The sequence below is a fragment of the Papio anubis genome, chromosome 10, assembly GCF_008728515.1.
Source record: "Papio anubis isolate 15944 chromosome 10, Panubis1.0, whole genome shotgun sequence".
NCBI classification, from domain to species: Eukaryota; Metazoa; Chordata; class Mammalia; order Primates; family Cercopithecidae; genus Papio; species Papio anubis.
In genome coordinates, this window is record NC_044985.1 from 55107338 (window position 1) to 55124228 (window position 16891).

General features: G+C 39.0%; 1 protein-coding gene across 14 annotated transcripts in view; it reads right to left on the bottom strand.

The window, feature by feature from the left end:
• METTL8 (methyltransferase like 8) overlaps positions 1-16891 on the bottom strand; it is a 186677-nt gene that overhangs the window by 133387 nt on the left and 36399 nt on the right. For 12 of the 14 annotated variants that reach the window (XR_002516416.2, XR_004176552.1, XR_002516415.2 and 9 more), the window contains exon 2: positions 10264-10418. Coding sequence is in view for 7 of the 14 variants with exons in the window: in XM_003907595.3 (XP_003907644.1) it covers positions 10264-10406 (143 nt within the window). In the remaining 7 variants the exon portion in view is untranslated. Of the gene's footprint in view, positions 1-10263; positions 10419-10880; positions 10902-12420; positions 12506-16891 lie in introns of all 14 variants that reach the window. The other 2 variants (XM_017946650.3, XM_017946651.3) reach the window with 2 other exon arrangements.

Consider the following 16891-nt stretch of genomic DNA (forward strand, 5'->3'; position numbering starts at 1 on the left):
GGCTGAGGCAGGAGAATCACTTGAACCTGAGAGGCGGAGTTTGCAGTGAGCTGAGATCGAGCCATTGTACTCCAGCCTGGGCAACAGAGCGAGACTCTGTCTGAAACAAACAAACAAACACAAAAACCCCAAAAAACACACGTGTACTGAACATGTAAAAAACAAAAAGAACTATGTAAGAAACAGGGTAAGAGGAATCAGATGATAAGTAAAATTTTTATATAAGGAAAATTATATAATGAAGAATTCTTGGGATCTGAACCCCATTGAGATTCTGGAAACTGTCTATTATTTAAGTGGGTTACATAATAGAAATCATGTTGCAACACACAGTCTTACCTTGGATCTACAAAAAAAAGGCTTAGCTCAGTGTTTTTAAACTAAAGGTCATAAACCTTGGTGAGTCCTGAAATCAATTTAGTTACTCTAAGCAACCCGTGAAGAAAGAAACAGAAACAGAGTAGAATAAAATAAATGGAAAATACTGCGTACACACCTCACATGGTAAAAACTGTACTGGAAACTTTTGTTCCTGTTTGATATATGTGTATATGTTATGTACACATGTGCTGGTCCATGATGGAAAGTGTGTTCCTTACTGGGAGCATGCCAATGGCCTAGCTGATGTAGTCACGTAATACAAGTGCTTCGTGCTTCCTTATAAATGGCTGAGATCCCTTGAAAAGTTTCTATATGCTTAAACCAAGAACATTGTGGAATAAGGAATGATTTTTCCAAGTAACCGTGTAAGTTCCTTAATATAGACAGATCTCAGGGCCATGTCTCAAAAGCATTTTGAATATCGTTTCCTGTCACCACCCTCCAAAATTGATAAATGTACTAAGTATAATTAAAAAACAATAGGCAGAATGTAAAATGGTTCAGTCACTGTGGAAAACAATTTGAGTTTCTCAAAAACTTAATTAAACACAGAATTAAAACATGACCCTGCAATTCCACTCTTAGGTATATATTCCAAAGAAATGAAAGCAAGGACCCAAACAAGAACATAGTTCACCCATGTTCATAGCAGCACTATTCACAAGAGGCAAAACAGTGGAACAGCCCAAATGTCCATTGGTAGATGAATGAATAAACCAACTGTGATGTATACAAATGATGGAATATCATTCAGCCATAAAAAGAACAAAGTGCCAATACATGCTACAAGGTATATGACCCTCCAAGATATTATGCTAAGTGAAAGATGTCAGACATAAAAGGTCACATTGTATGATTCCATGTCTATGAAATATCCAGAATGACTGGGTGCAGAGGCTTACATCTATAATCCCAGCACACTGGAGGCTGAGGCAAGTGGATCACTTGAGCCTCGAGTTCAAGACCAGCATGGGCAACATGGTAAAACCCCGTCTATACTAAAAATACAAAAAATTAGCCAGCCATGGTGGCACATGCCTGTAGTCCCAGTTACTTGGGAGGCTGAGGTGGGAGGATCACTTAAGTCCAGGTGGTCGAGGCTGCAGTGAGCTGTTACCATGCCACTGCACTCCAGTCTGGGTGACAGGGCAAGAACCTGTCTCAAATAAGCGAACAGACAGACAAAAAATGAAAGACTAGACCAACTGTGGTGGCTCATTCCTGTACTTTCAGCACTTTAGGAGGCTGAGGCAGGAGGATTACTTCAGCCCAGGAGTTCAAGACCAGTCTGGGCAACATAGTGAGACCCCATCTCTATAAAAAATAAAAAATTAGCCAGGTGTGGGAGCACACACTTGTAATCTCAGCTACCTGGGGGGCTGAGACAGGAAGATCACTTGAGCCCAGGAGGTCAAAACTGCAATGAGCTGTGACTGTGCCACTGCACTCCAGTCTGGGTGACAGAGCAAGATGCTGTCTTTAAATTAATTAAGTAAGTAAGAAAGAAAGTAAAAGACTATAGGCAGTTATAAGTACTAGTAATATAAACACGCAGAATCTGGAAGGCAAATCTTTCTCAGGATATTAGAAACTAAATAAAAAAGAGTATCTTTATTTTTTCTTAAAATTAAAAAAAAATATTGTCATACGGAGAGTAAATCATCCTTACAAACCAAAGGCTAAATGGAAAAATGAATTGTAGATAATTCTGAGCAACACCTCTAAGAGAAAATTGACATGTACTTTTCTAGAAACATCTTTTAAAAACCAAATTCAGGCTGGGTGTGGTGGCTCGTGCCTATAATCCCAGCATTTTGGGAGGCCAAGGCAGGAGGACTGCTTGAGGCCAGGAGTTCAAGACCAGCCTGGGTAACATGGCAAGACCCCTCTCTAAAAAAAATAAAATAAGACAAAATAAAAAATTAGCCACTATGGTGCCATTGTACTTCAGCCTGGGTGACAGAGCAAGACCCTGTCTCAAACAAACAAAAAAAAAAAATCAAATTCAGCAAGAGAGGAAATACTATTCTTAAATATAAAGGAGAAAATAAGGAAGAAAACAAAAACTTTTGAACAGAATTTTGGACTTGAAGGATGGGGAGACAAAACCACATTTCATTTAATTTACAAATCTTCTCTTCAAGAAGACAAATATGTAAAAAGGTGTGTGGGAAGATAATGTGAATCAACTACCTTCCTCTTCCCTGGGTGAAACAATTTTTATTACTGCTCTTACAGTGTGTATTTGTGTTGGTAGAGAGTTCACCACAGGTGTCAGGTGCAGACTGGCCAACCCCTTGGGGGGTATGCTATGAAGACAGATGGCTGTCTAGACTAGATCAATGTTTTTCAAACTGAGTAACAGAGCCCTAAGGGTCCTGTAGGCTGCTAGAGTAAGTGAAGAGAAGTGAGAGGGAAAAGGAAGTGGTGCTGTTGATGCTCCAGGCCTCTATGCCAACTTCATTCAGGGCAGGTTTGCTTTTATCTTTTAAATCCTAGGATTCCATGTTAAAGCTTCACTTGAAAATAGTTCTGTTGCTAAAGAAAATTATAAAAACCATTGGACTGGATCAAGGGTTCCCAAACCTGGCTCCTCAACAGAATTACTAAAAGAGCCTTTTCAAGTTAGAAATTCCTGGGTCATACCTCTAGACCTACAGAAATAGTAACTCCCTGAAGGATTCTTGTGCAGCCAGCCCAAAGCTAGCCCATGTGTTTGAGAAGCGCGGGACCAGATGATCTTTGCTTTCCTGAGTCTATGACAAAATGACTTAAATCAGTAGGCAAGAATCTCAGGCAAGAGAGCACGTGGTAGCAGATGGAAAAAGAGAATATAGATAGCTAAATCACTAGGGTCTAATGAAGAAAACAAAAAAATTGGTAAATGAGGAGCTTGCCTAAGATCAGAAGTTGCTCTGGAGATTTAATTGCCTGGCAAAGGGCCCATTTCAACTCATAGCCTGCGATAACTATCCATATTGGTGATGGTAGTCAAAATGGTTTAATGGAGCAGCTGTCCAAAAAAGTATAATGTGAACCACATATGTAGTTTTAAAATTTCTAGTAGCCATGGTAAAGAAAAGTGAAAATAAAGAGGTGAAACCAATTTTAAAAATATATTTTATTTAGGCCAGGCACAGTGGCTCACGCCTGTAATCCCAGCACTTTGGGAGTCCGAGGTGGGCAGTTCACCTGAGGTCAGGAGTCTGAGATCAGCCTGGCCAACACAGTGAAACCTTGTCTCTACAAAAAATACAAAAATTAGCTGGGCATGGTGGCAATATGGAAGAGAAGAGCGTGGTCCCTTTAAATGATACAGAAGCGGGGAAGGGAAGTGCTAGCTAGAGGAGAACATGGTCCCTGGCTAGGGCTTCACCCACACAAACCTAGGTGAGGACAGGCATTTCCTGCCCAAATGTTGTATTTTCCCAAGACTGCCCTGGCCCGCCACGTCCCCATCCTATGCCTATTAACACCCCCTATCCCCCAGACCCTAGCAGGCAGACACATAGGTGGCTGGACATCGCGAGAAGCACATCAGCAGGAACCAGCACACCAGCAGGCCACCAACCAGCAGAACGACATTTGGCCAGGGCAGCCAGAGGAGAGCCCAGTCCAACGAGCGGTCCGACTCCAGGGGAAAACCATCTCCCTTCTGGCTCCCCCATCTGCTGAGAGCTACTTCCACTCAGTAAAACCTTGCAGTCATTCTCCAAGCTCGTAAGTGATCTGATTCTTCCTGTACAACAAGGCAAGAACCCAGGGATACAGAAAGTCCTCTGTCTTTACGACAAGGCAGGGGTATAATTGAGCTAACACAAGCTGCCTATGGATGGCTAAACTAAAAGAGCACCCTGTAACACACGCCCGCTGGGGCTTCAGGAGCTGTAAACACTCACCCCTAAACACTGTCAGGGGGTCAGAGCCCCAATAAAATATATATGTACGTACATGTATATTATATATATTATATATATAATATATGTGTATATATAATATATATGTACATATGTGTATATATGTACGTATGTATGTATATATAATTTAACTGCATATATCCAAATTTTCATTCATTTTTAACATATAATTCAATATAAAAATTATTGAGATTCTTTACCATTTTTTGTACTAAGTTTAAAAAATCTTACAGTACATCTCAATTCAGCCCAGTTATTAATATATTTCAAGTGCTCAATAACCACATGTGGCTAGTGGCTACCATATTGTACAGTGTAGAACTAATTAATTAAAAAATCAATGTATTCCCTTTCAAAATTGAGATTCAGTTGCAATCAAAACATAAAAGGCCCGTGAATCACTTTCCTAGCCCCAGAGATGCTGTTCCAGAGGCTAGTCTGATAACAATTTTGTCTGCAGATATCATACCCGACTTGACTTTTTCAGCTCTGACCACTCTCCCTCTTCCCAGCAGTAGTGTCTGCGTGCTGGACATTTACACCTGAATGTCCTGCTCACAAAGCCTATTCGAAATGTCTAAAACCAAATTCACCATCTTTCTTCCAAAATAAAACAAATACATTCACCTCTTGATTTTCCTATTTCTATTAGTTACTTAAGATCAAAACTTCAGAGTCAACTTCTTCCTTTTTCTTTACTCTGCACAAGCACCAAGTTCTATTTATTCTTCTGTCATGATCTCTTGCTCACTGGACCTTTCCTGCTTCTAATTCTTCCTGCTGATCAGTCTAGTATAGTGTTACCAAATATATACACTTAATACACTAGCTATAATGTCATTTATCTTCAGTGGCTCTGTAATGCCTTATACTTCAGCTATGAATTCAGGACCATGCACAATCGTAAACCTACCCCCTCATCTGGCCTATGTCATCCTGACTTTATCTTTCACCAATCTCCTAGGAAAGCCTTTGTTAAGGCAAACTATCCTATGCTCTCTCTCCTGAAAATGCCTTATATTTCCTCATCTCAGTGCTTTATGATTTTCTATCCAACTAGAATGCCCTTATTTCAGTTTACCTATTCAAAGCATTAATTCAACAAATATTTGTGTGTCAGGCATTGTGCTATGTACTGGAGGCAATATAAATAGGGGCATATCTTGTATAATTATGCTTTGCTTTATCACATTTTACAGTTACTGCATTTTTTACAAATTGAAGGTTTGTGGCAACCCTGCATTGAGCAAGTCTATTGGCACCATTTCTCCAACAGCATGTGCTCACCTCATGTCTCTGTTACATTTTGGTAATTCTTGCAATATTTCAAACTATTTCATTATTATTATATCTGTTATGAGCTGTCATCAGTGATCTTTGATGTTACTATTGTAATTGTTTTAGAGCACCATGAACCATCCCCATATAAAACAGCGAATTTAATTGATAAATATTATGTGTGTTCTGACTGCTCCACTGACCCGGCTTTGCCTGTCTCTTTCCCTCTCTTCAGTCTCCCCTGTTCCCTGAGACAAAACAATATGAAATGAGTCCAGTTGATTACCTACAGTAGCCTCTACATGTTCAAGTGAAAGGAAGAATTACATATCTCTCACTTTAAATCAAAAGCTAGAAAAGACTAAGCTTAGTGAGGAAGGCCTATTGCAAGCTGAGATAGGCCAAAACCTACGTCTCTAGCACTAGTCAACTTGTGACATGCAAAGGAAATGTTCTTAAAGGAAATTAAAGATGCTACTCCAGGTTGAGTGCTATGGCTCACACCTGTAATTCCAGCACTTTGGGAGGCTGAGTTGGGAAGATCACTTGAGCTCAGGAGTTCAAGACCAGCCTGGGCAACATGGTGAAACCCCATCTCTACAAAAAATACAAAAATTAGCCAGGCATGGCAGTGAATGCCTATAGTCCCAGCTACTTGGGAGGCTGAGGCCAGAGAATCACTTGACCCCGGAGGAGGTTGAGGCTGCAGTGAACTGTGACCACACCACTGCACCACTGCACTCCAGCTTGGGTGACAGAGTCTCCCTGTCTGAAAAAAATAAAATAAAATAAAATAAAAAATGAAAAGATGCTACTCCAGTGAATACATGAATGAACACATGCTATTTCTCATGAAATAGCATTACTGATATGAATAAAGGTTTAGTGGTATGCATAAAAGATAAAACCAGTCACAATATTCCCATAAGCCAAAGCCTAATCCAGAGCAAGGCCCTAACTTTCTTTGATTCTATGAAGGCTCAGAGAGATGAGGTAGCTGCAGAAGAAAAGTGAAGCTAGTGGAGGTTGGTTCATGAGGTTTAAGGAAACAAGCCATCTCCATAGCATAAAAGTGCAAAGCAAAGCAGTAAGTGCTGATGGAGAAGCTGTAGCATCAAGTTATCCAAAAGATCCAGCTAAGATCACTGATGAAGGTGGTTACACTAAAAAACAAATTTTCAATGTAAATAAAACAGTTTTCTATTGGAAGAAGATGCCATCTAAGACTTTCTTTTTTTTTTTTTGAGACGGAGTCTCACTCTGTTGCCCAGGCTGGAGTGCAGTGGCACAATCTCGGCTCACTGCAGGCTCTGTCTCCTGGGTTCAAGCCATTCTCCTGCCTCAGCCTCCAGAGTAGCTGGGACTAAAGGCACCCGCCACCATGCCTGGCTAATTTTTTTTTAATTTTTAGTAGAGACGGGGTTTCACCATGTTAGCCAGGATGGTCTTGATTTCCTGACCTCGTGATCTGCCTGCCTTGGCCTCCCAAAGTGTTGGGATTACAGGCGTGAGCCACTGCACCCGGCCAGATGTCATCTAAGACTTTCATAGTCAGAAAGGATAAGTCAATGCCTGGCTTCAAAGCTTCAAAGGACAGGCTGACTCTCTCGTTAAGGGCTAAGGCAGCTGGTGACTTTAAGTTGAAGCCAGTGCTTATTTACTATTCCAAAAATCCTAGGGCCCTGAAAAATGATGCTGAATCTACTCTGCCTATACTCTATGAATGAAACAACAAAGCCTAGATGACAACATATCTGTTTATAGCATGGTTTACTGAATGTTTTAAGCCCACTGTTGAGACCTAATGCTCAGAAGAAAGAATTCCTTGAAAAATATTACTGCTCACTGATAATATGCCTTGTCACCCCACAGTTCTGATGGAAATGTACAAGGATATTAATGTTGTTTTCATGCCAACTAATACAATATCCATTCTGCAGCCCATGGATCAAGGAGTAATTTCAACTTTCAAGACTTACTTAAGAACTACATTCCGTAAAGCTACAGCTGCTATAAATAGTAATTCCTCTAGTGGATCTGGGCAAAGTAAACTGAAAACATTCTAGAAAGGATTCACTAATCTACATGCCATTAAGAACATTTGTGATTCATGGGAGGAGGTCAAAATAACAACATCAATAGGAGTTTGGAAGAAGTTGATTCTAATGGATGATTCTGAGGGGTTCAAGACTTCAGTGGAAAAAGTAACAGCAGATATGGTGGAAACAGCAAGAGAACTAGAATTAAAAGTGGGGCCTAAAGATTTAGGCTGAATTGCTGCAATCTCATGATAAAACTTGAACAGATGAGGAGTTCCTTTGTAGGGATGAGCAAATTAAAGTAGCTTCTTGAGATAGAATCTACTCGGGGTGAAGACACTGTGAACACTGTGGAAATTACAACAAAGAATTATGTTGCGGGAAGTCAGGGACCCTGAACAGAGGGACCGGCTGAAGCCATGGCAGAAGAACATAAATTGTGAAGATTTCATGGACATATATTAGTTCCCCAAATTAATACTTTTATAATTTTTTATGCCTGTCTTTACTGCAATCTCTGAACATAAACTGTGAAGATTTCATGGACATTTATCACTTCCCTAATCAATACTCTTGTAATTTCCTATGCCTGTCTTTACTTTAATCTCTTAATCCCATCATCTTCGTAAGCTGAGGATGTATGTGGCCTCAGGACCCTGTGATGATTGCGTTAACTGCACAAATTGTTCGTAAAGCATATGTGTTTAAACAACATGAAATCTGGGCACCTTGAAAAAAGAACAGGATAACAGCGATGTTCAGAGAACAAGGGAGATAACCATCAAGTGTGATTGCCTGAGAGCCGGGCAGAACAGAGTCATATTTCTCTTCTTACAAAACCAAATAGGAGAAATATCACTGAATTCTTTTTCTCAGCAAGGAACAGCCCTGAGAAAGAGAATGCTTTCCTAGGGGTAGGTCTCTAAAATGGTTGCTCTGGGAATGTCTGTCTTACACGGTTGCAGATAAGGGATGAAATAAGCTCCGGTCTTCCGTAGCGCTCCCAGGCCTATTAAGATGAGGAAATTCCCGCCTAGTAAATTTTAGTCAGACCGGTTGTCTGCTCTCAAACCCTGTCTCCTGATAAGATGTTATCAATGACAATGCGTGCCCAAAACTTCATTAGCAATTTTAATTTCGCCCCGATCCTGTGATCTCACTCTGCGCCCATTTGCCTTGTGATATTTTATTGCCTTGTAAAGCAAGTGATCTTTATGACCCATACCCTATTCTTACACTCCCTCCCCTTTGAAAATCACTAATAAAAACTTGCTGGTTTTGTGGCTTGCGGGGCATCACAGAATCTGCCGACATGTGACGTCTCCCCTGGAGAGGGAGAGACGTCAAATTTCTTTCTTTTGTACTCTTTCCCTTTATTTCTCAGACTGGCCAACATTTAGGGAAATAAAAAACAACTTACGTGGAATTATTGGGGGTGGGTTCCCCCAATAGAATTTAGACATAATTTAGACAACAAAGAATTTAGACATAATTCTAAATATTAAAAAAAAATTTAGAATATTACATATACTTAGTTGATAAAACAGTGGCAGGATCTGTGAGGACTGACTTATTTTGAAAGTTCTACTGTAGGTAAAATCTTATCAAACAGCATCACATGCTACAGAGAAATCTTCCATGAAAGGAGGAGTCAGCTGATGAGGCAAACTGCATTGTTGTCTTATTTTAAGAAACTGCTACAGCCACTCCAACCACCACCCTGATCAGTCAGCAGCCATCAACATTGAGGTAAGACCCTCTGCCAACAAAAAGATTATGACTCACTGAAGGCTCAGATGACTGTTAGCATTTTTTAGCAAGAAATTACTTAATTAGGTTTGTACATTGGTTTCTTAGACATAATGCTATTGTACACTTAAGAGACTACAGTATAGTGTAAACATGAGTTTTATATGCACTGGGAAACCAAAAAAATTGTGTGACTCACTTTATTGCAAGATTTGCTTTACTGCAGTGGTCTCAACCAAACTTACAACATTTTTGAGGTATGCCTGTAATCCTAACCTCAGTTTTCCTCACTTTAAGACTTTCTGACTATGCCCAAACAGGAGTGGTTTTGCATTACAGAGTTGTTCTCATACGGCACATAGTCTGTAACACTCATTGAGCTCTCACAATTTACTGCCTTGTATGGGTAATTATCAGCTTTTTCTGTAAATATCTATCTTTCCAAATAGTGTGGATTCCCTGAAAGCATGGGCGAGAATCATATCAATGTGATCTCCCTGGTGTTCAGTAAGCCGCAGGTACTGATACGCATTTGCCAGATGACAAGTATGAAAAAGAGGGAAGGGACTGTGGAGCTGCAGGAGGGCCCCACCTAGGAAAGAATCCTCACCCCCACCCAGTGACAGCAGGCAAATCAGGATCAGAGGTAAGCAGGAAGGGCCTGCAAGAACTTCAAGGCTACTAAAAGCACATGGGAAGTTTCACTTTTCCAATTCCATTTGCAATGAAATTCAGAATCGGCAACACTTATGTCAGGATTGGTTACCCTAGCTTTTGGACCTCTACAATATGAGTTAGGTCATGAGCTTTAAAAACCCTTTCTTAGTTCTAAATGAAAATAATACCACTGGTGATATTTAAGAAACACACATAATATCAGACTTAAAAAGAAAACTCACCACATGTTGTGTTCAAAAACTTTGGCTGGGTCAGTTAAAATCCTTGATCCCAGAGGGGCCACTGGGTGGTAACCACTTTGGTATCTGTGTGGCACCTTTCCTAGCCTTAGACAGGAAATGGAATTTCTCCAAATCATGTTCATCCTAAGCAGTACCTAAAAAGTTACAAATGATTAATTAGTCAACATAGATTAAACAGTGTATTGTTTACCTAACACCCAAAACCTGGTTCTAAAGGTTTTCAATCTGAGAAAGCACAGGAAAACTAGAAACTTTTTAATGAAAGATGAGCATAATAGCTTCTCTCCTGAAGTATATTCAGGCCAAGAGATGGGAAAGAAATATTTAGGGTGGGCAACACTGGCTGGCTTTTTTGTGAAAGCCAAAGCCTTAACCAACTTTGTTTTGTTAGACATTTTATTTGTTCATTTAATTTTTAGTGCATGACCAAAGCATGTAAGTCCAAAATCTGAATCTGTGTACTAAAGACAGTTTTGTTTTTTTTTTAAAGTAATTTTATTTTTGGGGGGGTAATTCTAGGAAAACATATTTCTAGGAAATATTTTGTGACCACTAGACAAAAATCCCAAGTACGGTAGAAGAATAAAAAAACAAACCTGTAACTCTCATTCTCTGTGCTGAAATGAATAATATGAAAATCAGTCAAATAAATAAATATTAAGACAGAATCACAGCAATTCTTAATTCTAACAATACTATATACATATATTTTTAAGAATAGTCAGCAATATGGATGCAAAATAGATTTTCCTGAACAAAATGCATGCTTTGCTGGGCATGGTGGCTCATGCCTGTAATCCCAGCAGTTTGGGAGGCCGAGGAGGGTGGATCACTTGAGGTCAGGAGTTTGAGACCAGCCTGGCCAACATAGGAAAACCCCATCTCTACTGAAAATACAAAAAAAAAAAGAAAAAATTATCAAGGAGTGATGGTATGCTCCTGTAATCCCAGCCACTTGGAGGCTGAGGCAAGAAAATCGCTTGAACCCAGGAGGCGGAGACTGCAGTGAGCCGAGATTGTGTCACTGCACTCCCACCTGGACAACAGAACAAGACTCTGTCTCAAAACAAAACAAAACAAAAATGCATGCTTAAGGCCAGGTGCAGTGCCTCACGCCTGTAATCCCAACATTTTGGGAGCCCAAGGCGAGAGAGTTACTTGAATCCAAGAGTTCAAGACCAGCCTGGGCAACATAGTGAGACCCTGTCTCCACAAAAAAAAAAAAAAAAAAAAAAAAAATTACTCGGGGGTGGTGGTGCACGTCTGTGGTTCCAGCTACATGAGAGGCCGAGCCAGGAGGATGAGGCTGTAGTGAGCCATGATTGTGCCACTGCATTCTGGCTTGGGTCATAGAACAAGACCCTGTCTTAAAAAAAGGAAAAAAAAAAAAAAAGCATGTTTACACCCTAGCTTGAGAGGAGAATCATCTGCTGATTAGCCCAAATCCATCTCCATTTCTGGAAGAATAACAAACATTTAAAGAATATGTCATCTTAATTACATACTTGTAAATGTGTCACTTTAAAATCTTTATGGAAAAGTATTAAAAAGAAGCTCTAAGGAGCTTACTTTTTCCAATAAGAAACCATTGTAATACTGCTTGACATTTCAGTTGTTCATCACAACGTTCAGCCTAATGCTGTCAGCTGTCAGGTGGAAACAGATGCTAAAAGGTGTGTGTATGTAATACGCATCACAGATTATTGGAGGTGCTATTAGGCGTAAAAATGCCATATACTGTGCACTCTTTACCACCCTACTGAAAATGAATAGGTTTAAGACTGTGAATTCCAAAATGAACTGCAGAATGTCAAAAACAGCTCTTTGTACTTTTAAACATAAAATTCAAGATTTTCCTTTTGGAAAAAAAAAAGTGGGGGCATAGTTACACATACCAACAAGACTGTAATGGTTCCATTCAAATGTGACTTAACAGTGATGAGAAATGAAACCTTCAACAGCAAGTGCAGATGCTCCTGTTTCTTATTTGTTTTCCTTCTCCAGTAAATGCAGCTCTTTGGTGGAGGCAAATGAAATGAAATGCTCCACCTACTACCACCTTTACCCTGATGTGCCTTTGTTCTTTTTGCCTGCCAATGTTCCACATAAGACTATCAGTGTTCTATAAAACCCTACCTGCAAAATTATTTTTAGAGCTCTTTCTGCAGTGAATAGTATTCATAAAATCTTCTGTATGCTGAAGAGTAGAAATTGATTACACCTAGAAAGAGAGGCAATTCATGCTCAAAAGTATAAAATGATGTAAACGTTTCCTACCCAGGAAAGGCAAATCAAAATGGAATTTCAATCCTTTAAATAATCACATGATACTTATCTATACCCATCTATATACAGAAGAGGGAAGAAAAAAAAAGTAAGAATTTCTCTCACTATAAATGACCAAGAGCCTCTGTAGACAGAGACAAAAAGATACAACCAGATTGGATTATTAGGCAATTCAGGAAAGTGTCAGAGAAATGTGAATCTTGCAGGCTGCTAGTCTGGGGAGAAAGCATAGTGTGACCAGGGTTTAAATATGTGGCAATTTCCCTACTTAGGCAGCTGTTTCTTTAATTAACCACACAAACACCTTTATTTCATTTACTTATCCATAACAGTTATGCACAGCCTTGCATTGCTATTTATCTTATTACATAAATATATAATAAACATATATAGGAGACTATATAATATAAACACATAATAAAATTATATAAGTGCCTTCTTACTTAAATTGCAAGCTTCTAGAGGCAGCACCAAGCTGCTCATGAATTGTTTGACTGATTACATAAAAATGGTATTTGTCTGACATAAGTCTCATCGGATGGAAGTTACTTCATATTTTCCAGGGTGGATCCTAACTAAGATCCTTGCAGTGCGAAGGAAGTGACACAAGAATGTGACAATATACAGGTAGCTATCCAATTATATTAACTACAATGATTAACAAATATGTGCTTTGTATTATTACTACCATGTTAGCCTAAGGTTTGCTAGGTCATGGTTCAATTTTGTGGGAAAAGAAGGGCAGGGCCAGCCCCAAATAAAATTCTGGTAGAAAAAGTAGGTTTCTGCCACCAGAATGACCCAATCCCTTTATGTACCTTCTCTTAGCTCTTTTTTGGCATACTCTAATTTGAATACCAGTTTAACTCAGATATTATTTGCATAATATCTTATTCACACAAAACTGTGTGAATAAGTAGTATTTTTATTTGAAACAACACAAAGAGGTACAGTTAAAATATTCCATTCATCCAAAAAACAGCAAGAAAGGAAGAACAGAGGAATGAAAAACAAATAGGACAAATAGAAACAAATACAACAAATAAAAACAAATAGGACAAATAGAAAACAAATACCAAGATGGCATATTTAAACGCAACCATATCAATACTTACAATAAATGTAAATGGGTTCTAATTAAAAAGCAGATTATGAACTTGGATTAAAAAAAGTAAGACCCAGCAATATATTGTTTATAAGGCAAGCACTTTAAATATAAGGAAACAAACAGATCAGCATAAAAAAAAGGTATACCATGCAAACACTGCATAAGAAAGCTGGTGGGGCTATATTAACAGACAAAGTAGACTTCAATGAAAAGACTATTACAGAGAAAAAGAGGGACATTTAATAATGATAATAAGCCAATTCATCAAGACAACATAGCAGTCTTAAATATGCATGTACCTAATAACAAAGCTGTAAAATAAATGAAGCAAAAAGACAGAACTTTCTAAAAGGAGAACTTAACAAATTCACAGTAATACTTGGAGATTTTAACAACCCTTTTTCAGTAATAAATACAAAAATAATCAGCAACAAGCTATCAAAAAATCAAAAAGGATAAAGAAGATTTGAACATTATTAACTTGACCTAGATGATATTTATAGAAAGAACATCATATGTAGCAATAGCAAGAATACACATTCTTTTCAAATGAACATGGAATATTCACCAAGGTAGACCATATGCTGGGCTATAAAACAAGTCTCAATAAATAGATAAATTTGGCTGGCTAGGCACAGTGGCTCATGCCTGTAATCCTAGCACTTTGGGAGGCTGAGGAGGGTGGATCACCTGTGGTCAGGAGTTTGAGACCAGCCTGGCCAACATGGTGAAAAACTGTCTCTACTAAAAATACCAAAAAAAAAAAAAAATTAGCTGGGTATGGTGGTGGGTGCCTACAATTGGCTGAGGCACAAGAATCACTTGAACCCGGGAAGCGGAGGTTGCAGTGAGCCGAGATCGCGCCACTGCACTTCAGCCTGGGCGACAGAGTGGGACTCTGTCTCAAAAAATAGATAAATAAATAAAAATAAATCCCAAAGTATTAAAATCATACAGTGTGCTTTTTGGCTATAATAATATTAAATGTTAATATCTTGATGAACTAACTTGTATTAATAAATGTCCCTTCTTATCTCTGGTAATAGTCATTTTCTTGAGGTCTACTTTGTCTGATATTAACACAGGCCTACCAGGTGTCTAATGTAATGTTGTGTATGGCATGTTGTGTATCTTTTAAAAAAAATTTTAGTCTATTTGTGTGTTTTTATTTTTTATTTTATTTTTAATTTAATTTTATTTTTTGAGACAGAGTCTTGCTGTATCGCCCAGGCTGGAGTGGGGTGCAGTGGTGCGATCTCGGCTCACTGCAAGCTCTGCCTCCCGGGTTCACGCCATTCTCCTGCCTCAGCCTCCCGAGTAGCTGGGACTACAGGCACCTGCCACCACGCCTGGCTAATTTTTTTTTTGTTGTTGTATTTTTAGTGGAGATGGGGTTTCACCGTGTTAGCCAGCATAGTCTCGATCTCCCGACCCTGTGATCTGCTCGTCTCGGCCTTGCAAAGTGCTGGGATTAACAGGGGTGAGTCATCACACCCGGCCTTATTTGTATGTTTACATTTAAAGTGCTTTTCTGATAGGCAGCATATTGTCAATCCTTGCTTTTTTATCCAAATTCAAAATAATAATGATAGCTACAAAAGTTTCCAAATGTTAAGGAACTAAGCAACACAGCTATAAATAACCTATGAGTAAAAGAACAAATCTGAAATTAGAATATATTTTGAACTGAATAACAAAATTTCAAAATATCAAAATTTATGGGATGCAACTAAAGCAGTGTACAGAGAGAAATTTATAGTTTTAAACATTTTTATTAGAAAGGAGAAAGATGTCAAATCATTAATCTCAGCTTTTTTTTTTTTTTTTTTTTTTGACAAGGTCTTGCTCTATCACCCAGACTAGAGTACAATGGCACGATCATAGCTCACTGCAGCCTTGAATTCCTGGGGTCAAGTGATCCTCCTGCTTTGGCCTCTCAAGTAGCTAGGACTACACTCATGTGCCACCCACACCTGGCTACTTTTTTTTTTTTTTTTTTAAAGAAACAAGGTCTGCCTATGTTGCTCAGGCTAGTCTTGAACTCTTGGGCTCAAGGGATCCTCCCACCTCGGCCTCCCAAAGTGCTGAGATTTACAAGCATCAGCCACCTTGCCTGGCCTCAGCTTCTATCTTCGCAAGCTAGAAAAATAAGAATAAATTAGACCCTATGAAAAAACATTATGGTGAATCCTCAAAAATTAACATAGAATTACCGTACAATTCAGCAATTCTACTTCTGGGTATATACCCAAAAGAAGTGAAAGCAGAGACCAAAGAGATATTTGTACACCCATATTCATAGCAACATCATTCACAATAGACAAAAGGTAGAAGCAACCCACGTGTCCACTGAAGATAAATGAACAAAATGTGATACATACATACATACATACATATATATATGTACAATGGAACGTTATCCAGCCTTGAAAGGAAATTTTGACACATGCTACAACCATGGATGAATCTTAAAGATATTATGATAAGTGAAATAAGCCAGTCATAAAAGGACACATATTGTATGATTCCTCTTGTATAAGGTTCCTAGAGTAGTCAAACTGACAGAGACAGGAAGTGGAGTGGTGTCTGGCAGAGGCTGGGGAATTGAGAATTAAGTTTCTAATGGATATGGGAAGGGGCGAGAGGAAATGGGGAGATGCAGATCAAAGGATACAAAGTTGCAGATAAGTAGGATGAACATGTCCAGAGATCTAACGTACAATGCGAGGGTTACAGTCAATATTTTATTATATTTGGGATTTTTGCTGAAAGAGTAGATTTTAGGTACACTTGCCACACATACACACAAAGGTAACTATGTGAGATGATATATTTGTTAATCTACTTGCCTATGGCAACCACTTCACTGTGTATATATGTATTAAAACATCTTCTTGTATACCTGATATATACAATTAAAGAAGAGACGCTAGACACCAAAAAAGCAAAAAATAAATAAAGAGTTTCATTTAGGGAAGATGAAAAAGTTCTGGAGATGGATGAAGTCTAAGAGTATGAAGAAGGCGGCCAGGCGCGGTGGCTCAAGCCTATAATCCCAGCACTTTGGGAGGCCGAGGCGGCAGGATCACGAGGTCAGGAGATGGAGACCATCCTGGCTGACTCGGTGAAACCCCGTCTCTACTAAAAAATACGAAAAAAAAATTAGCCCGGCGTGGTGGCGGGCGCCTGTAGTCCCAGCTACTCGGGAGGCTG